Below are 21,631 nucleotides of genomic sequence, written 5' to 3' on the forward strand. Positions count from 1 at the left end.
ATATTTTTAACTCTTCAAATGCCGTCAGCGTACTAGACGAGGAAGAAATTCCATAACCACGTTCCACCAACGTACTGGTACATTTTCATGTAACTCGTGCTGCAACGATTAATCGATTAACTCGAGTAATTCGATTAGAAAAACAATCTGAATTAAATTTTTCTGCTTCGAGTATTCGTTCAATTAGAGTGGTGTTGTAACGGTTTGTTTTGAAAGTTTTTGCATTTAGTTTTATTGATTTGGGTGGAGACACTGCACTCTAGTGGCAACAATGAATATTACATCACTCATTTCACATGGCTGAATCCAGTTGCTCCATGTTAAAACCAACATAAGCTAGGTTATGTTTGAGCTAATGTTTTTCTAATGCATTCGAAATTTATTTTATAGGTATTTATAGCCTTTTTTTGTGGGAATATGTGTTTGAACCATTTAGGAGCATTGTAAAAAAAAATAGCATTTAAGCTAGCGGACTTTTCTATGTAAGTTAGCTAATTGTTATTTACCGCTTTATTGTTATTAGGCTCAGCTCAGGGATTTTAATTGTTTATGTTCCTCATCCAATTACTTGATTATTCGAACTAACTAGTTCATCGATTAATCGACTACGAAAATATTCGATAGCTGCAGCCCTAAATGTAATGCGCGTGACTACTTAATGTGCATGCCGCACGCCATCGGCGCACCATTTCCATCATCCTCTGACTGAATAATAAATAGAGGTGGGAATCTTGGGGCACCTAATGATTCGATTACGATTCAGAGGCTAGGGTTCGATTATAAATCGATTATTGATGCCCACTCCCCAGCTATTAGCTGCTTTTAATGTTTTGTACTTTAGTTATAAAAATTGTACAAAAATCCTCTCAGGCTTAAATAAACTACTATTTCAGTATCAAGTTAACAGTTCAAAACAGTAAATAAAATACTCAAGTCCCTATTCTCTATCAGCAGCTTTAAATTACATTCAATTAATTTAATGTTGTGAATCAACCGTTAAAGTTGTTAAAATTGCTCCCGATATTCCCTAATTTCCCTTCTGTCTACTTTCGACATGTGAAAGTTTTAAAACGGTTTCATTATTTAAAGATAGATTCAAGTCAAGATTTTGCCAATTTAGGAGTATTTTAGATAAAAAGTTAATTAGGTTCGCTCAGAAGGTTTGCTACTTCCTTCCAGAGAAGTCTACTGCTTTAAGATGGCGGCCGTTTACTAATGCCAACGAGTCTGTCATTTCGCATCTATTTTTCTATTCACGTGCTAGCACCGCCGAGTCTGTCATTTCGCATCTAGTTCATGTGATATCCACCGTAGCATTATGTGGGTGTAGTTTGTAGCGGCTGTCGGCCACAGTCAGGTATTATTGCCTTTTTTTTTTTTTTTTTTCCTCTAGCGGCATGAGTTGAGCCAGAGCCGTGAAGAAGTGACTGTGTTTTACTTGCGCTTTACTTGGCATACTTCAATAATCGGAATTTGGATGTTTGTGAATCGTTCTCGAATCTTCCATTGCCGAATCGCAAATACTCTAAGAATCGGAAATTTTGCACTCCTGTAATAATAAATGCGATCATACAGAAATGACGGCTGATCTACTACTATATGTACCCAACTCATGCATTGAGCAAATTCTACGTCCATACGCCGCTAACATAGCGAAATTCCCCACATCTACACGGATAGCAATGGTTTACTGTGTGAAGTCTAGTTCAACATAGTTAAGTACTCACCCGGAGAGCAGATCCCGTCAGCATCCAGGATTTTGTGCTTCCAGACGGGCTTTCTAGTGCTGGCATCCAACATGGGGCCCAGCACCTTGTCAAAGGTTTGGTTGGTGTAGCGTCGCAGTGTGCACTTGCTATTTTTGTACACCAGACAACGACCAAAGCCTGAAGATGTTGTCAGTTACAGCAACAGTATGAGAAGCAATGACCTAATATAAAACCTAAACTGCTGGCCCGCATTAACGGCAGCTTTTTTTCCATCCTCTGATTGGTTGGTGAACCATTGGAGAAAATATGTGTGGCACAGTTGTGTGCTGTTATATTGCAGTTGGGTTTGTATCAATATTTTCTATGAGTGCAGGATATTATTGTTGATATTAATACATGGATTATGTCAGGTGAGTCCCCAATGAAAATGTTCCTCACCTCGGTCAAGCGACGCTTTGTTGAGGACGAGGGCGTCCTCAATGTCATAGCCGCTGTAGCTCATCACTGCCACGGTGGCGTTCTGACCAGCAGGAAGCTTCTCAAAGTCAATCAGCTCAATGGTTTTGGTTTTGACCATGGGCCTCTGGGGGTACGCCAGCAAATACATCAGCGTGTCGATGCGGTTCCTCTGGTTGTACCCGATCGTACCTAGAGATTGGAATGCCCACTTTTAATTGACTAGTATTAGTATTTAATTGATTAGTATTTACAGCAGTGGTTCTTAACCTTGCTAAAGGTACCGAACACTGTTTCACACGCACATTAACCAAACCCTTTGGAATTATACAGTGCCTTGCAAAAGTATTCGGCCCCCTTGAACCTTGCAACCTTTCGCCACATTTCAGGCTTCAAACATAAAGATATAAAATTTTAATTTTTTGTCAAGAATCAACAACAAGTGGGTCACAATCGTGAAGTGGAACAAAATTTATTGGATAATTTAAACTTTTTTAACAAATAAAAAACTGAAAAGTGGGGCGTGCAATATTATTCAGCCCCCTTGCGTTAATACTTTGTAGCGCCACCTTTTGCTCCAATTACAGCTGCAAGTCGCTTGGGGTATGTTTCTATCAGTTTTGCACATCGAGAGACTGACATTCTTGCCCATTCTTCCTTGCAAAACAGCTCGAGCTCAGTGAGGTTGGATGGAGAGTGTTTGTGAACAGCAGTCGTCAGCTCTTTCCACTGATTCTTGATTGGATTCAGGTCTGGACTTTGACTTGGCCATTCTAACACCAGGATACGTTTATTTTTGAACCATTCCATTGTAGATTTGGCTTTATGTTTTGGATCATTGTCCTGTTGGAAGATAAATCTCCGTCCCAGTCTCAGGTCTTGTGCAGATACCAACAGGTTTTCTTCCAGAATGTTCCTGTATTTGGCTGCATCCATCTTCCCGTCAATTTTAACCATCTTCCCTGTCCCTGCTGAAGAAAAGCAGGCCCAAACCATGATGCTGCCACCACCATGTTTGACAGTGGGGATGGTGTGTTCAGGGTGATGAGCTGTGTTGCTTTTACGCCAAACATATCGTTTTGCATTGTGGCCAAAAAGTTCAATTTTGGTTTCATCTGACCAGAGCACCTTCTTCCACATGTTTGGTGTGTCTCCCAGGTGGCTTGTGGAAAACTTTAAACGAGACTTTTTATGGATATCTTTGAGAAATGGCTTTCTTCTTGCCACTCTTCCATAAAGGCCAGATTTGTGCAGTGTACGACTGATTGTTGTCCTATGGACAGACTCTCCCACCTCAGCTGTAGATCTCTGCAGTTCATCCAGAGTGATCATGGGCCTCTTGGCTACATCTCTGATCAGTTTTCTCCTTGTTTGAGAAGAAAGTTTGGAAGGACGGCCGGGTCTTGGTAGATTTGCAGTGGTCTGATGCTCCTTCCATTTCAATATGATGGCTTGCACAGTGCTCCTTGAGATGTTTAAAGCTTGGGAAATCTTTTTGTATCCAAATCCGGCTTTAAACTTCTCCACAACAGTATCTCGGACCTGCCTGGTGTGTTCCTTGGTTTTCATAATGCTCTCTGCACTTTAAACAGAACCCTGAGACTATCACAGAGCAGGTGCATTTATACGGAGACTTGATTACACACAGGTGGATTCTATTTATCATCATCGGTCATTTAGGACAACATTGGATCATTCAGAGATCCTCACTGAACTTCTGGAGTGAGTTTGCTGCACTGAAAGTAAAGGGGCCGAATAATATTGCACGCCCCACTTTTCAGTTTTTTATTTGTTAAAAAAGTTTAAATTAACCAATAAATGTTGTTCCACTTCACGATTGTGTCCCACTTGTTGTTGATTCTTGACAAAAAAATTTAATTTCATATCTTTATGTTTGAAGCCTGAAATGTGGCGAAAGGTTGCAAGATTCAAGGGGGCCGAATACTTTTGCAAGGCACTGTAAATATCCTTTTTTTTTTTTTTTTTTTTAAATTCCAAATCAATATATCTAAGCTAGAAAGCTAAAACCTAAGTGAATTTCCATTCAAATTTCTTTACATTTAGATAGCATGTTTTTAATCAGGCCAGAATGTATGTTTTTATCTTTATGCCTGCAGCATCATCACAAAACTAAACCAAGACTGGCTCAATGCGCATATCTTAGAATTTTTTCATTCAGATTTAGAAGAATATATCTTACATTGTTCAATATTAAACTTGCTTGGTTGCATTCACCTTGACCGTGCAGTTTCTGTCATGTTTACATCTCAAATGATATGAAATTATTCAAATTTAATGAAATACCCTGTACAAAATGATCGCCAAGTTTGTACACAAAGCCATTACGTTAAAAAAATATACACATGAATCTTCTCAAAAATCCCCCCAAAATTTGAATTTACAACAAATAATTTGCCTTTCAGGCATGAAAATGGGTCAGGAGTTAAAAAGGTGAGAAGGGTGTGGAGGAAATATGTTCCGGCACACTGTACAACTAGGACTGTCCCAAACGACTAATTTTCTCCCGATTAGTCAGCTGACTATTTTTATGATTAGTCGACAAATCAAATAATCCCCCCCCCCCCTTTTTTTTTAACTAATCTAGCATTTAAATTTTTGATGACGCTTTTTAATTCACAAAAACAGTTTGGAACTCTTAAATTCTTTATCAAAGTACAAATATACACATAAATAACACTAAGTCACAAATAAACAATGAGGTCAAATGCTGATAGCATTAACTGGTGCAAAACAATGGACTGTAAACAGATTAAGAACACTGACTTCGCCTTTCCAACATGATTCACAACAATTCTTTAAAAAATATCTAGCATTAATATTATAGTATACTACTATATATAATAGTATTATAATCATTGCCAATCAGATTTTTCATAAAGTGTGTCATTTTAAAGCTATTCTTAGTGTAGAATCTGAATTCTGAAGTATATGGGATTAACTCTAGAAATCGTTATTTATATGATGAACATGACGTGCTTTTATTTTGAAATGTTCACCGGAAATACGTTCGCTAAACCGCTAACAGTAAGCTTTACACTCGGCAAAAAAAAGCTCTTTTTGTCATTGCAATTTTTTCGTTTGCAAATGCTGTTAACCAGCGATTTTTCATGTTTGAAGCATCACCTTTTAACCGCAAGTTTGCGTTTTGGAGAAGACTGCCAATGTTTTATAGCAGGCTAAAGTAGGTTGTTTTTTTTCCCCATTAGCCTCAATGTAGCAATGCTAACGTTAACAGCTTTTAATATAGACGTATTTCCTTATTTTGTACAGTATGTCTGAACTTTAATTCTACAACGTGATGATGACCAATAAACATCTGTTAAAGGAACTTGAGTCTCATATGCCATTAACACATAGGTGTACACGCACGCACAAATGTATGCACGCACGCACGCACGCGACGATAAAACACAGCCGTGAAAATGAACACCCTCAATTTTATTTACCGTGCGATAAATGGACTCATTGCATATCGCGACAGGCTTAGCAACTTCTATAAAACATGTCGTTAGTTAGTTAGATGGACTTACAATCTGCCAGCTTGTCCTGTGGTCTTCCAAAATTACAACTAGGTGACGGCGCTTTAGGTGTTCATTCACGGCCGACGTGCAGCCAAACTTGGCATTGAAGAGACAGGACAGTGTACCCTCCTTGGTTTCGTTCTAATAAGTCAATGTTTTGGCCACTCTGGTGCGCTTTTTGGGCTTTGTGCCGCTTTTCCCACTTGCATACCAACAGTCCGCCATTAAAAAGATCTCCCGAGCCCTCAAACCCCCCCTTTAAAAATTTTCCCCTCGGATCTACACAATTCACGTAGGTCATCCTTTTTTACTTCAAAATGGCGAATTTCGCCAAAAAGTGAGAGATTTTCATGCCTGGCCTTTTGATTTGCTTTTCAAATTGGAAAATGAAATTAAACTCGATTAATTTCACACTGTTTCTATTTTCATTTTCATGTCCATCGCATCCTTGCCTCACATACTGTTTTCATGGCGTAAAATATGATGCAAATGATGCAAATGTTTTTTTTTTTTTTTTTTTATGTCAACGCAGTTACCCACAGGTCTGTTAAATTTCCTCATACCAAGCAAGTCGACCTTCCACTGAGCAAACCAGCTTCTCCTCCCATCAGATAGAGGACTAGCAGTTAAAAGAGCTGGTAAAAAGCATACATTTAGTGGACTGACCAGTCTAAAAGCCAGTGTAAAACGCCACTTTTCTCAGATTTAGTCTTAACCTTCACCGAACCGCTTAGACTGACTCACTGAACCCCTGGTATTCGATCAAACCTAGGTTAAGAAACACTGATTTACAGTATTTATTTCATGACTGCACTACTTTACAATGTAATTCTTACTTTATAATAACTGGTCAGTATTAACCACTGGAGAATCAACTAGCTTTCACTCTGGAAGAAAAGCTAACATTAGTACAAATTTGCATGTTCCTGGTACTGTGACTATGGCAAGTATTTGGCATGGCAAGTCAAGCCTTTGCTAATCACCTATTGATGAATGTATCGTAGAAAATCAGATTTTTTTTTTTTTTTTTTTAAATCAGAATTTCCAAGAAATCTGGAATGAACCAGTACTGACCGGCAAACAGCATGACAGCTGCTCGCTCACCCATTCACTTACTCGAAGTAGAAAACATTACAACTATGGAGAACTATTGCTAACTATGATTAAAGCGTGTTGGAGAAGTAAAATAATTAAAATAAAGATATTAACAGTAAATTATGTCATCTATCTCATGGGATTTTTTTTTCAATGCCTCTGCTTCAATTATCTCTAAATGGCAGATTTGGGTTTTTGGTGGTTATTTAACCCCACTAGTGAGGCGGAACAGGCCAAGTTATGGGATAATTAATGGCCTCCCTGGGAGGCTTTGACATTTGTCACATGCTATTACTTGACAATCGGGCTACAAGCGCAGAGCCTATGATAATAGGCCCGGGCCGCACAAGCAGATTTGCACATGTATAGCCTTGTCCACACAAAACAGAGCAGGCAGAGGATATCGGGCCAAATATAGTTCCAGTCTGTGTTTTTGTAAAGATGGGTGGGGGGGCACTAAAGTGTTGCAGTGGGGGTTACCAATGTTCGTGGGGCCGTTTGGGGAAGTTGTGGTTACCAAGGAGCCGCGGGTGCGCACTCGGCGCTCTTTCGCAGCTGAGCACACCGACCTCCCCCGAGCACGGTCAGCGCAGACACAATGAATTGCTAATGACGCTCGGGTTGACTGGCAGGGAAAGGGCCTCCGCACACACATGGCACAATGGAGGACCTACGCAAGCGCCCCGTGTTTGATGTCCATGTGCATACACACTTACAAATACACAAACATACACAGGCAGGGAAAACACTCGCATGCTTGGTTTGAAAATCCGACTATCTCTACTCTTTCTGATTTCAACTTGCACCGATAACAGTGATAGATTGTCCTGACCCTAAGACTAAAGCTCATCACTTAACTGTTTGATCCTTCTGCTGTGAATTTAAAAATTTGTTTGTCACTAATAGATGCCCAAATATTTTAACCGGGAGGGTTCCCGTTTCAAATGGATTGGACATCTCTCGCTGTCCATGAAAGCTAAAGAGTTAACTTACCCATGGCTTGCTTGCCCATAGCGCACTGGTATGTGTTCCTGGGCGACTGGTTGTGGTGGGGGTAGGGAATGAGGCCGGCACACACCCCAAGTAGCGTGAAGGGCTCGATTTCCAAGTGTGTTGTGTCTCTATGTGTAAAAACAAGTAAAAACATCCCCATTAAAAAACACCTTCACACGTAACATCGCATAGTCGGGTTACGGTTGCTTGCATGAACAAATTATGTACACCACTCACTTGTGTATCATGTACTCATAAAGGGCAATTTGACAGTCGTTCTCCTCGTTGACATCCAGGTACTCCACCAGACCTTCGTGAAGGAAGTCCTCAAAGGATCTGAAGTGCATAGAAACATGAGTACCGGTAAATCAAACGCCATATACTGTAAGTGAGGGCAGAAAACTTTAGAACATGTAGCGGGTATTACCTGTAACCTTGCGACAGATCCTCGATGTGTTTGTTTTTGACCATGGGTTGACCCTTTTTCACTATGATGTATGGTCTACAAAGATAACAAGTGAAGAGAATCGTATATTGACTTGCAAATTTAATTTGTTCTTTTCAATTCACCCATATCCTCATATACAGTGGTACCTCTACTTACGAACGTCTCTATAAACGGAATTTTCAGGTTACAACACGAACGCGCAGAATTCCCTCTTGTTACAAAAGAAATTTCAGGATACGAAAGACAAAAATATAGTACAGTACTGTTAAAGGTGTACTGACGTATGTACGCAAGTACTTCCTGCTTTCAAATCTCGCGCCATAAGATCCTGCTGCCCGACTGGTCATAATCTTTCCCATCATGCTTCACTAATGCGATTCTGCTCGCCTATTGGTTTATCGTTGATGATGTTTCAATTTGGGTGTCGCAGTATAATGACTTGCACAGGTGATTGTGTTGTTGTTATCGACGTCTTCGCCAAAAGAGCCCAAGTCTCCTTGCGTTTTTGTCTCACGAAGAAATTTTTTTTTTAAACCCACACACAGTTCACTACATAAGAGCACAGGTCTCCTTGCATTTTTGCGTCACGAAAACTAAGATTAGCGATATGCACCACCCTGAAAAAGAAGGAAACCATCAAAGCAGTAAAATAACACCCTCGAAGAGTGTGACTATCCTTTCATGCAAGAGTCAGTTTCATGATGAGATGAAGAGAGAGAGACGACTTCTCCTCTGGATTAAGCAAAAGGAAATTGCTGGAGACACAATCACTGAGACAGTAGTCTGCCACAAAGCCAACGCCATTTTCGATCTCATGAAAAGGTGAGGACATCGCCTCATTCGAAAGTTAATAGAGGTAGTCCCCGGGTTACTAACGAGTTCCTTTCCTTCGCTGGCGACGTAAGCCGAATTTCTTTGTAAATTTGCATTAACCCTTTAAGTACTTCTAAATACCCCATAATCTCAAAATAACTATCCAAAAACATGTATTAGACATCATATTAATAAAATAAAGTTAAAAAAAAAAAGATACTGTGAGGTACGTTGTGTTAAATTCTATTATATTCAATGACTATTCGCGGTTTACTCGTGAGTGAGTTGCCTTGCTGAGAGAAAAGGGCGCTGTAAAAAGAGTAGGGAGGCGGGATATCATGGCCGCTCAGGTCGCCAGAGTCCAAACTCAAAATGTCGAGTCGGCAGCCAGGGGGAGAAGCAGCAGCAGCAGCAGCATGAAAACAGGGAAGCAGCAGAACTCACCCCGAAAGGTATTGCAGGATGACGGCAACGCTGCTGGGGGAAGGGATCTTGACATGAACAACAGCAACAAGAACTCGATAGTTTTTACGCGACAAAAAAGTAAATAAATAAATACACTGGAGCCAAAATTGCGGACGAGACTGCGGCATCATAAGGTCGAAATCATGTAAGTTGGGTAAGTTGTAACCCGAGGACTACCTGTATACCGTAATTTTCGTACTATAAACCGCTACTTTTTTCCTTCATTTTGAATCCTGCGGTTTATAATCCAGTGCGTCTCATTTGTTGATTTATTTGGGTTAATAGGTAACACTTTATTTGACAGCGGCGTCATAAGACCGTCATAATTATTACATGACACTATCATAGGCATTACTGAATGCTTATGACAGATGTCATTAAGAGTCATCCGGCAAATTATGTCACTAACTCCGTTTATGTCCAGCTCGGATCTTTTACATCCATTCAAAAGTGAAATAACTTCCTGGACAACACTAAATGACATCTATTATAAGCATTCATTAATGCTCATTACTGTCTTATGTCATAATTATGATTGTCTAATGACAGTCTTATGGTGCCACAGTCAAATTAAGTGTTACCAAATACCAAAACTAGCAATAAATGAAACAACTAGAACCGTAACTGAAGCAATAATTAGCACAAATCATGAATTTTGATTGTTATTTACATCTGTAGCGCTGCAATGCATGCTAGGAGGCATATCGGACAACAACAGTATTGACAGCAGGTGGCAGCAGAGGTTGACTGTCTCACCCAAGAAAGCAGTGATGGCCAAATGAAGCTTCTTGAAGAAACGAAGCTTTGCAGCCAATTGGTTCAAAGCTTCATGGTGGTTCATTTGGTCTTATGACAGTCGTATGATGTCGTGGTCAAACAGAGTGTTTCCGGTTAATATCTTTTGGTGTAAATATCCCATAATACAGTGAGGACATCTGCGGCTTATAGTCCAGTGCAGTTTATCTATGAACAAATGCCATTTTGTGTCAAATTTGGTGGGTGGCAGCTTATAGTCAGGTGCGTCTTTTAGTGCAAAAATTACGGTATATTTTATTTCTTTTCTCTATTGCATTATTTTCTATTACTTATATCATTACAAGTAATAATGGTTATGTTAGGTAAGGTATATGGAATAATTCCTATGTGTTTGGCTGTCTTTTTATTCCGGTTTTACCCCGATAAAAAATTTACTGTGGCGTTTCAGTAGTCCTTGGAACGGATTAGGGCATTTACATGGAAAACACGTATTATACATTCAGAATTTTCACACTACGAGACTACTTCCAGAACTTAAGTGATTTCATAAATAGAGTTACCACTGTATTATAAATTTCCCCTTTGAAAGTAATTGAAATTCCATGTCTGTTCCAGTCCTGGAAATAACGGAACGTTTTATTATTTCATTAGTATTTATTGTAACAAAGAAAAATATTAGCAAAAGCAATGACCTGCAAAGGCGGCCTCCATCCGATGAGATGTACACACATCGGTCAGCCATATTAGTGGAAATGGACACAAACTCGTTGATGAACCCCGCCCTGCGCATCAGCCTGAAGGTGCTGACTAGCTTTTGATGATCCCGAATGACGCCGAGAATGTTTCCTGTGGATGCCAGAAGGGAATTACTCAAAATATACAACACTGCGTATGTTCAAGAGTATTAATCTAGAGCAGACATGTCCAAAGTCCGGCCCGGGGGCCAAATGCAGCCCGGTGTCAAATTTCATCCGGCCCCCAGCCTCTGTCATAAAATCAATAAAGTCAGGCCCGCAGACTTAATAAATTGGTCAGCAGTACTGCTACCAGCATATGAAGTAACTTGCACACTTAATGCTGCTCGTCATTTACCTGCTAAAAGGCAGCAGCACTATAAGCTACATTACCCCGTGTGACCCTTTACCCCCAATTTTCTAAAATGGCGACAATCAACAACAAAAAAAGTTGACTGCGACGGCCGACGTGTCAAGGATAGGGGGAAATTGGACTATTTCTTCACTAAAATACGCAATAACTGTGTCTATCATTTGCAAAGAGACAGTCGCTGTTTTTAAATAGGTCAATGTGAGGCGATATTACCAAACAAGACACGCTAACATGTACGACAAGATTACAAGGAAGATACGTAGCGAGAAATTGAAGCTAGTTTAATTTCACAGCAGCAGTATTTCCCAAGAGCCTGAGTCGAAAGAGAACGCCACAAAGGCTAGTTGCGAGATTGTTGAAATTATTCATTGAAAAAAATAATAATAAAGCAAATGTGACACACAGAATGGCTTGCTAAAATTTGCTTAAATATAATGTTCTACGTAAAGGACGTCAGCTAAGTTTGGCCCTCCACACTTTTACCACACCAAATCTGGCCCCCTTTGCAAAAAGTTTGGACACCCCTGATCTAGAGGGCTCTTGCCAAATACCAGCTGAGGGAGACTTAGCTTCGTCGCTGGGCTAATGATGACAAGCATTAAAAAAACGATCCCTAGAAGTTTTCACATTATAGTACGTAGATATAAGATTGTAAACATTTTAGAAACCTGCCCAATATTTGCCATGTTTTGCTATTTAGGCAAGGTTCACAGTACATGGGCTAAAGTACTAGGTGTCTTCAAGTTCACATCATGTGGGACAACCAAGTCAGTGGAGGACACTGCTCGTGTGCGTGAATATGTATATTGAGCAAGCGCTGACAAGATTGGTTACCTGCTGCTTACAGCTAATTAAATACAGCAGCAGCTAACGACAGTTATCATGGGCCACATAAACAGAGTAATTAAAGCGCAGTATATTTCTGTTGTGAAATTAATAACACATGAACACAAAGCTAATTTTTCACTTGACATGCACAGACAGAGGATTATAGTTTGGAGTGATCAGCAGCTGTGCTTCCCAACGTGTAATAAGCCAAGGCAATTACTGTATTTTTCTGACTATAAGTCACAGCTTTTTTTTTTTTTTTTAAGTTTGGCTGGGGTTGCGACTTATGTGTGAAATTATTAACACATTATTATATCATTTCACATGTTATTTTGGTGTTTTGGAGTGACACGGATGGTTTGGTAAACTTGTTAGCATGTTCTGCTTGCTACAGTTATCTGAATAACTATTAATACCTATGTTACTTTAACATACCGGCCATGTTCGCATTTCGTTGTTCATGCATCATGTCACATTATCATACTGTACACTTATTCAGCATGTTGTTCTCTATTGTATTTTTATTTTAAATTGCCTTTCAAGATGACATATCTGTTCTATGTCTTGGATCTTATGAAGTAAATTTCCCCCCAAAATGCGACTTATACTCCAGTGCGACTTATATATGCATTTTTCGGCTGGTGCGACTTATACTCAGGTGCGACTTATAGTCCGAAAAATACGGTACTATAAAATTAAACGACTACCAAACAAAAATGAAGCAAGAGTGATTGGGAATGAATGATTTGAATGTTTCTCTGTGTGTGAATGAACGAAATGTTTTACCATTGAGGAAGACAAGGAAGACAGTGGGGTAAGCCAGCTCCTCTCCACACAGCAAGTTGACATCCTCCACACCCAGATTGAAGGCCAGCTTGATTATGGGACTATCCTCCATGTCGGTGGTGATGTGTGTCATCAGGGCCAGGTTTTTCACCAACCCACAGGCCTACCACATAGAGATGACATGATGTAGCGTTTGTATAACAAATCAATCTTTCCCGTTGGTGTGAATCTATATGCAATCAATCACATATCATTTTTTTGTGTAGTGATTTTATTTCTTGTTTTAATTACACAACTTTTGCGGTTAGTCGGCTCACATAGACGTTACAGATTATTATTATAAATATTAAGTGTTATATTTCTCTATGTGCGTTGAAACTAAAAGCAATGCATTAAGTAAAGTTGGACTAAGTAAGCAACAATCTTTTTTTTTGCCATAGGAGAAGCGGATGATTGCAAATTAGGGATGGGAACCTCTTGGTACCTCACGATACGATACGATTTGCGATACAAAGCTCACGATAACGATGATCTGACGATATCGAGATACAACGATTATCCATACATTCTAGAAAATCATTCTAGGATATTCTACAAAATAAAAAAACAGAAAAACAAGCTTCTGCTGTGAATTGGAATGAGTTTATGACTAGTAGACGTCCAATCCATTTGAAGTGGGAGGGTGGCAGCGAATGAACGAATGTTCATCTGTGCCATCCCTCCCACTTCAAACGGATTGAACGTCTATGGCCGTCAGTGGCAAGCAATGCTAGGCATTGAGAGAATTTTGGGCCATTTCAGGTCATTACCTGTTTATTTTCAGTTACTTTCTGTTGAATTTTGGGGTATTTCATGGGTCACTTCCTATTTATTTTGAGTTAACGAACAGGAAGTGACCCGCGAATGTCCCAAATGATTTGGCAGTGACTCAAACTCAACAGGAAATGACCTGTAAATGCCCTAACATGAACAAAAAGTGACCTGGAAATGCCCTGAAAATCAGAAAGAATGATTGTGAATGCTCTGGTTCCGAATTAAGGAACATTCCCAGTCTAAATGGATTGGGCGTTGAGCACCGTCAATGGCAGCCAGTCCCACTTCTATGGTCATCAGTGACAGCCAATTCCAGGCAACAAGGTAATTTTGGGGCATTTCAGGTCATTACTTGTTATTTTCAGTCACTTCCGGTTGATTTGGGGGCATTTTATGGGTCACTTCCTGTTGATTTTGGGTTACAGAACAGGAAGTGACTGTAACTCAACAGGAAATGACCTGTAAATCCCCTCAAATGAACAGAAAGTGACCTCTAAATGCCCCGACAATCGGAAAGAATGTTTTCAAATGAACGACTGTTCATTCCACCTTCCCAGTCTTAACAGACAACGCTGTCAATGGAAGCCATATAGTTAACTGAGACACTATTATTGTGGAAGATTTTGGTACCAACTTGTTGGTTTCTTTTATTTTTTGAATCATTGACACCTTTTTAAAATGATATTTCGATTCTTAGCAGGAGCATATCCATAACTTTTTGGGATACAAAGTATCACGGTATATTACCATTTCGATATTTTGTCACATGCTTATTGCAAATAGCAAATTACTCATTACATTACATCATCTTTATTTTTTTTACTGGTTTTCTTTTTTGAAAAATAGTTTTTAAAAAAATTGTTTTGTGTTGTGTCCCGGTTACTTGTTTCAAGGTATACCGTGGTATGAAAACGTCAAGTTTTAAAAACCGCAAAAATATTCCGCCGTACTGTAGCTATTTTTGATGTCCCAAAAATACGTGACGAAATCCCTCGCTTGCAGCTATAAGGCTCAAACCTCCCTTACCGGTTATTGCTCAGTGTCAGTGAGTCAGCTGTGCTACACGATGGCTGGATGAATTGTCTGAACCTTTTCCCCTCATCAAAAAAAAAAAAAAACGAAATCGCTGGTATGGGAATATTTCCGCTACAGAAAAGTTAGTTGGCCGCAGCTTAGAGGATGGCCAACCGACATGTAAAACATGTTTGCGAAAGGGGGCTGCTGAGGAGGCAATACCTCCAATGATTTTGCATTTATACAAAATTAAAGGTTAGTAAACACTGTCATGAACATTTCCCACCAGCTACGAGAGTTAACTCCAGCGTGTTTAGTGTGTCTAGCAGTAGTAAAACGTGTTTTTTTCTCTCTGGCAACTGTCTGTGTTGAGAAAGGGCGTGTGTATAATGTAAATATGATACGAACATACACATACGCTTTTTATGGAAAATAATTCAATTATTTTTGTTCTGATGGTAATAATGTTAAGCTGTTGTTTTGGGTTTAGACTCACCTAAAGTACTGCATTTTTTAAAATTTCATTTAGAATATTTACATTTTAGAGCTGTAGTTGCAACATCGTGATACCGGGAAACCGTGATATTTTTGCCTAAGGTTATCATACTGTCAGAATCACATAATGGCACATGCCTAGCTGTTGTGTAGTTTAAATCAGTGGTCCCCAACCTTTTTTGCACCACAGACTGGTGTGACAAGACAGTAAATATAAAATAACACAATGGGGCTAAAAACGAACATTAAGTGCAGGAAAATGTAATTCCTCATAGGCTGAATCAACCTTTTTTAACAGCGGCGTCTCCTAAAACTTGACATCAAATATCCTTGGTCGCAGGCATAATGAGTTATCCCCTATTGTGAAAGGTTTCTTGGCTTTAGCAATACAGTTCGCCACGAGGTATGATGTTCTCAATGCTCTCAGTTTGTTGCCTCGTTTGCTAGCTTTTTGCCACATATTATGCAGAATGGACTTGGTTTTAGGCTCCTCTCCTGTCTCACCAGGTGGCCTTTTCCCCGTAAAAAGCTGTCCAAAGACATCGCTGTCCGCAGCACACAGCCAACAACAGCTAACATTGCCATTTACATTGACTGACACTGGGCTGCAAACACCCCAGTCAGGGCAGCCAACCACTAGAGGGCGACGTACCTACATCTCTACTCAGATTAGTATAGATGTGTCAGGAGGCACAGGCAAATGCGCTACGGCCAGTAACGGTCCCCGGCCCGAGGGTTGGGGATCATTGGTTTAATAACAAAATAAATACATATATTGTAAATAATTAAAAAGAAAAGATTTTTTTTTTTAATTTAAAAAATATTAAGAAATTTAAAAATTTCCATGCCACTTTTCCTCACGAGGGTCGCGGAGGTGCTGGAGCCTATCCCAGCTAACTACGGGCAGTAGGCAGGGGACACCCTGAACTGGTAATTTAAAACTTAAAAAAAAAAAAATTTTTTAACAAAACACAAAAAAACCATGAGAAAGTAATTGCAATTAACTCATGCTCATGTTTCAATGACATGAACAGTGCTAGACATCCAACCCGTCTGGCATCTATTTGATTCAATTGGACATCTGGTGCCGTCAATGGCACCCAATGAGTAAAGAGGCTCAAGAAAGAAGCTTTTAACGATTTTTCTTTGATTAAAAAAAAATCTCTTTAAACAATTGATTAACTATCAAAATAGGTGTTTCCGGTAAGTCAAAAATTGATGAGCTGTCAAAGACTCAATCGTAGCAGCCCAAACTGTGAGTAACCACCCAATAATGTCCATTAGAGTAGGCTCACCTCTCCTTCGGGTGTGTCGGACGGGCACAGCATGCCCCACTGTGAGGGCTGCAAGGAACGGGGGCCGCTAACCTTACGGGTCTTCTCGAACTGGGAGGAGATCCGGGTCATCATGCCCAGGGCTGAAATGTAAGAAAGGCGAGACAAGACCTGCGTCACCCCCTGACGGTCCATCTTGAATCTCTTCAGGGACCAGTTGCCCTGTGATAAGAAAAATGGTTAAAAATATCTTCTTAATTGGTCACTTTCCATTTTCTATTGCCATCCGGCCACACACACTCACAGTGGAAATGGCATTAATCATGCCATTTGTGATCTGGTCCTGTCTCATGTGCTTGACCACATCGAACTGTGCTGCCCGTTGTTTGGGTATGATCTGGTCGGCTATCTTCTTCAGTTCAGAGTTGAACTTTTTGAACAGGTCTTCAAAAAGTAGAGATAGAAGCTGCAAGAGGCAAAAGTATGTCACTTCTGCTTAATTCTTTCGACGTCTAATCCGTTTTTTTTTTTTTTTTTATGTAACTTTTCTTCCTCTTTTACAGAAATACCACAACACATACTCTGTGAATAAAATACTATAAGTAGACCAGTTAAAACGTAATCAGAGGAGACAGTCAGTTTTGTGCAATTTTACAGTTACATGTAAAACACTGGCTGCCATAAGCAAGGTCTAAATCTTTTTGACTGGGGCTGGTAGTGCTTTTTTGTTTTTATTTTTTTAAAGATTTGTTTAAACATTTTTAAAAAACTATATACATACAGTGCCTTGCAAAAATATTCGGCCCCCTTGAATCTTGCAACCTTTCGCCACATTTCAGGCTTCAAACATAAAGATATGAAATTAAATTTTTTTGTCAAGAATCAACAACAAGTGGGACACAATCGTGAAGTGGAACAACATTTATTGGTTAATTTAAACATTTGTAACAAATAAAAAACTGAAAAGTGGGGCGTGCAATATTATTCGGCCCCTTTACTTTCAGTGCAGCAAACTCACTCCAGAAGTTCAGTGAGGATCTCTGAATGATCCAATGTTGTCCTAAATAACCGATGATGATAAATAGAATCCACCTGTGTGTAATCAAGTCTCCGTATAAATGCACCTGCTCTGTGATAGTCTCAGGGTTCTGTTTAAAGTGCAGAGAGCATTATGAAAACCAAGGAACACACCAGGCAGGTCCGAGATACTGTTGTGGAGAAGTTTAAAGCCGGATTTGGATACAAAAAGATTTCCCAAGCTTTAAACATCTCAAGGAGCATTGTGCAAGCCATCATATTGAAATGGAAGGAGCATCAGACCACTGCAAATCTACCAAGACCCGGCCGTCCTTCCAAACTTTCTTCTCAAACAAGGAGAAAACTGATCAGAGATGCAGCCAAGAGGCCCATGATCACTCTGGATGAACTGCAGAGATCTACAGCTGAGGTGGGAGAGTCTGTCCATAGGACAACAATCAGTCGTACACTGCACAAATCTGGCCTTTATTGAAGAGTGGCAAGAAGAAAGCCATTTCTCAAAGATATCCATAAAAAGTCTCGTTTAAAGTTTGCCACAAGCCACCTGGGAGACATACCAAACATGTGGAAGAAGGTGCTCTGGTCAGATGAAACCAAAATTGAACTTTTTGGCCACAATGCAAAACGATATGTTTGGCGTAAAAGCAACACAGCTCATCACCCTGAACACACCATCCCCACTGTCAAACATGGTGGTGGCAGCATCATGGTTTGGGCCTGCTTTTCTTCAGCAGGGACAGGGAAGATGGTTAAAATTGACGGGAAGATGGATGCAGCCAAATACAGGAACATTCTGGAAGAAAACCTGTTGGTATCTTCACAAGACCTGAGACTGGGACGGAGATTTATCTTCCAACAGGACAATGATCCAAAACATAAAGCCAAATCTACAATGGAATGGTTCAAAAATAAACGTATCCAGGTGTCAGAATGGCCAAGTCAAAGTCCAGACCTGAATCCAATCGAGAATATGTGGAAAGAGCTGAAGACTGCTGTTCACAAACACTCTCCATCCAACCTCACTGAGCTCGAGCTGTTTTGCAAGGAAGAATGGGCAAGAATGTCAGTCTCTCGATGTGCAAAACTGATAGAAACATACCCCAAGCGACTTGCAGCTGTAATTGGAGCAAAAGGTGACGCTACAAAGTATTAACGCAAGGGGGCCGAATAATATTGCACGCCCCACTTTTCAGTTTTTTATTTGTTAAAAAAGTTAAAATTATCCAATAAATTTTGTTCCACTTCACGATTGTGTCCCACTTGTTGTTGATTCTTGACAAAAAATTAAAATTTTATATCTTTATGTTTGAAGCCTGTAATGTGGCGAAAGGTTGCAAGGTTCAAGGGGGCCGAATACTTTTGCAAGGCACTGTGTATATATATATATATATATATATATGGCGGAAAACACAGGCAAGGCTGAAAGGCTCTTGCACCCCTGTAAAATAAACTGCTGTATTTTAAGCCAAAAGAACTGTTGTGTTCGATAGACCAATATGTCTATATGCTGCCATAGCAGTTTCATGGCACATTAAGCCCCAAAACTATTTTTAATTTGTCCGTTTTACCCTGGAGACCCTTGTTTAGACACCGCGTAACCGCTTGTTTTAACCCAGCCATAAAAAGTAGTAGTAATATTTTTTATTTGATACGTCTATCATTTTTAGCTTAGAATCATTAAGTGATGTCTAATATTTAGTTTAGTAGTATTCACTCACATATTTTAAACAAATTACGTCACAATTAAAAAAACAGTGTCTGTAAATAGGTCACGGATATGTACCTCATAACTATCGTTTAATTGTATTTTTTTTGGCTACTGTCGCATTTCCCCCGGTACTGTAGATGATAAATAATCAACCAAACAAAGAAAAATTGAAAATAACAAACATTTAAAAGGGTAAATATTTGAAAAAGAAAATCTCGACCACTCCTTGATGTCTTCGATTTCTGCATTGCAACCCTAGTTATATTACCATGTTTCACCCATAAAATCCCCAAATAGTCTGGCTTTGGCCATTCACAACTGTGTCTTGACACTCGGTGATCCATGCTACAGGGAGTTTTTGGATCGAAATAAGGTAAGTATGCAATAATATCTCGTTAAAATCATGGTGTCTTCAATTATGCTCCCTCTCAAGCGCTCACCTCGACTTAGGATTTAGAGGCTTAAATTTTATTCTTTTTTAAATGCCCTCCTGCTCAAAATTCTTCTTCCACCAGAAAATAGAGATTTTAAGCTTTCCAATGATGTATTACACATGCATATAGGACCATTTTGAAATTTCGCCAAATTGGGGGTCTCAGAGCGGAACTTCAAGCCACCTGAGCCCGCAATACATACACCTGTATATGTGTGTGTACGTACGTACACACACACATATACAGTGGGGAGAACAAGTATTTGATACACTGCCAATGGGTTTTCCCATTGGCAGTGTATCAAATACTTGTTCACCGCACTGTATGTAGACAGACAGACAGACGGACAGATACATTTTTTTAATGTTTATTTATTGTCTACAGAAAAAGATTAAGTCCAGTGAAGAAAAAAAAACAATTGGCAGGATTCACACATTTTGAAGTGAGAATTCTGACTTTATTCTCAGAATTCTGACTCTAAAGTGAGAATTCTGACCTTGAATTCTCCGAAAGTAATCAGAATTCTAAAAAGTTATGGCAAGAACAATATCAGAATTCAGTCTATAAATTCAAAATTCTTACTTCAATGAGAGAATTCTGATCAGTCTATAAATTCAAAATTCTTGCTTCAATGAGATAATTCTGACCAACGGCTTTCTTTTTCTTTTTCACTGGCCATAATCCTCTTCCATAATTTTAAATTTAGAGGAAAATACATTAAAATAATAACCGTTTAAAAAAAAATAAAAAATCTCTGAAACTCTAAAATTTATTTCAGCAAGAAACTTCAGATTGACTTTCGCAGGCCACTTAAATGATGTGACGGCCAAGATCTGGCCCCCATGTCTTGAGTTTGACACCTTTGCGCTCGAGAACAGGGCTAGATCTCAAAAGTGAATGAGAAAACAAATTTGCTGCCACTGGCGGCTCTATATTTCCAAATTCTTTTCGACTGGGAGGGTTGGCAGATTGCTTTCAGATCTCTTAGTCCAAATGAATTTGGACTTCTATCGGCATCAATGGCAGCCAGTGAGTGAAGAACACAGCGAGCCCGAGTCATGTTTTCTGTTCCGCCTCCCCCGCACCCCCGCCGCCCGGCCCAAGCATTAACATACATCACAATAAACAGGCTTCAAATTAATAAAGAAATTAAGCTTCCGTTGCGCAGCCACGCCAATTAGTTGAATGTCAGGGAAGCATAATTGGAGAGTGAGAAGATTGTTGGCGTAAGCCCCTATTGTAAGAGGACTCCCTCCCGCCTCCTCCAGGTTGGGGTGGGGGGAAATTAAAGGCCTTAAGACACCCGTAATGACATTATCAGAGCAGGGGCCCGTGGATTAGCTCAATCGCTCCAGTCAAGGCAGCGCGTCTATTGTCAGCGCGCTGAAAAATCCCCGCCGTTCCAAAGCTTTGGGATTTTGGTGCCGCTGCATATCTCCCGCCTGACAAAGGCAGGGCTGCAATACAAGCAGGGTTGACGGTGTGAAGACAACAAAACAGAAAAAAAGCAGAGGGAAAAATAATGAGTCTTAATAAAAGGCGGAGGCAGGAACAAACAACAGATGCAGGTGAGTCTAGTGCTGTGACAATTTATCTTATACTATAGGTTATATCCCAATAGGCTCCCGCCAAGAATTGATATAACATTTTAAAAAGTTATCACTGTTTAATAATGCAACCAACAAGTTGCTAACTTGCTAACAGTGGTTTTTTTTCATCAACGATGACGATAACGAAAAGATTTTCTCAACGAACAATTTTTCTATGACGGTGACGTCACAATGACGCGCTGAAAACGTGTCTTGGAAAATAAAACATAACATGATGGATGCCAGTTGTCATCTGACGACACAAGAA

General features: G+C 39.7%; 1 protein-coding gene across 3 annotated transcripts in view; it reads right to left on the reverse strand.

The window, feature by feature from the left end:
- polr3b (polymerase (RNA) III (DNA directed) polypeptide B) overlaps positions 1–21,631 on the reverse strand; it is a 74,096-nt gene that overhangs the window by 22,863 nt on the left and 29,602 nt on the right. For all 3 annotated transcript variants that reach the window (XM_057836411.1, XM_057836410.1, XM_057836412.1), the window contains 9 exons: positions 16,899–17,060; positions 16,616–16,816; positions 12,999–13,161; positions 10,970–11,123; positions 8,223–8,297; positions 8,033–8,131; positions 7,796–7,923; positions 2,148–2,357; positions 1,728–1,886 (listed from right to left, as the gene is read on the reverse strand). In XM_057836411.1, the coding sequence (XP_057692394.1) occupies positions 1,728–1,886; positions 2,148–2,357; positions 7,796–7,923; positions 8,033–8,131; positions 8,223–8,297; positions 10,970–11,123; positions 12,999–13,161; positions 16,616–16,816; positions 16,899–17,060 (1,351 nt within the window). The remainder of the gene's footprint in view (positions 1–1,727; positions 1,887–2,147; positions 2,358–7,795; positions 7,924–8,032; positions 8,132–8,222; positions 8,298–10,969; positions 11,124–12,998; positions 13,162–16,615; positions 16,817–16,898; positions 17,061–21,631) is intronic.

Source organism: Corythoichthys intestinalis, chromosome 5 (assembly GCF_030265065.1).
Source record: "Corythoichthys intestinalis isolate RoL2023-P3 chromosome 5, ASM3026506v1, whole genome shotgun sequence".
NCBI lineage: Eukaryota > Metazoa > Chordata > Actinopteri > Syngnathiformes > Syngnathidae > Corythoichthys > Corythoichthys intestinalis.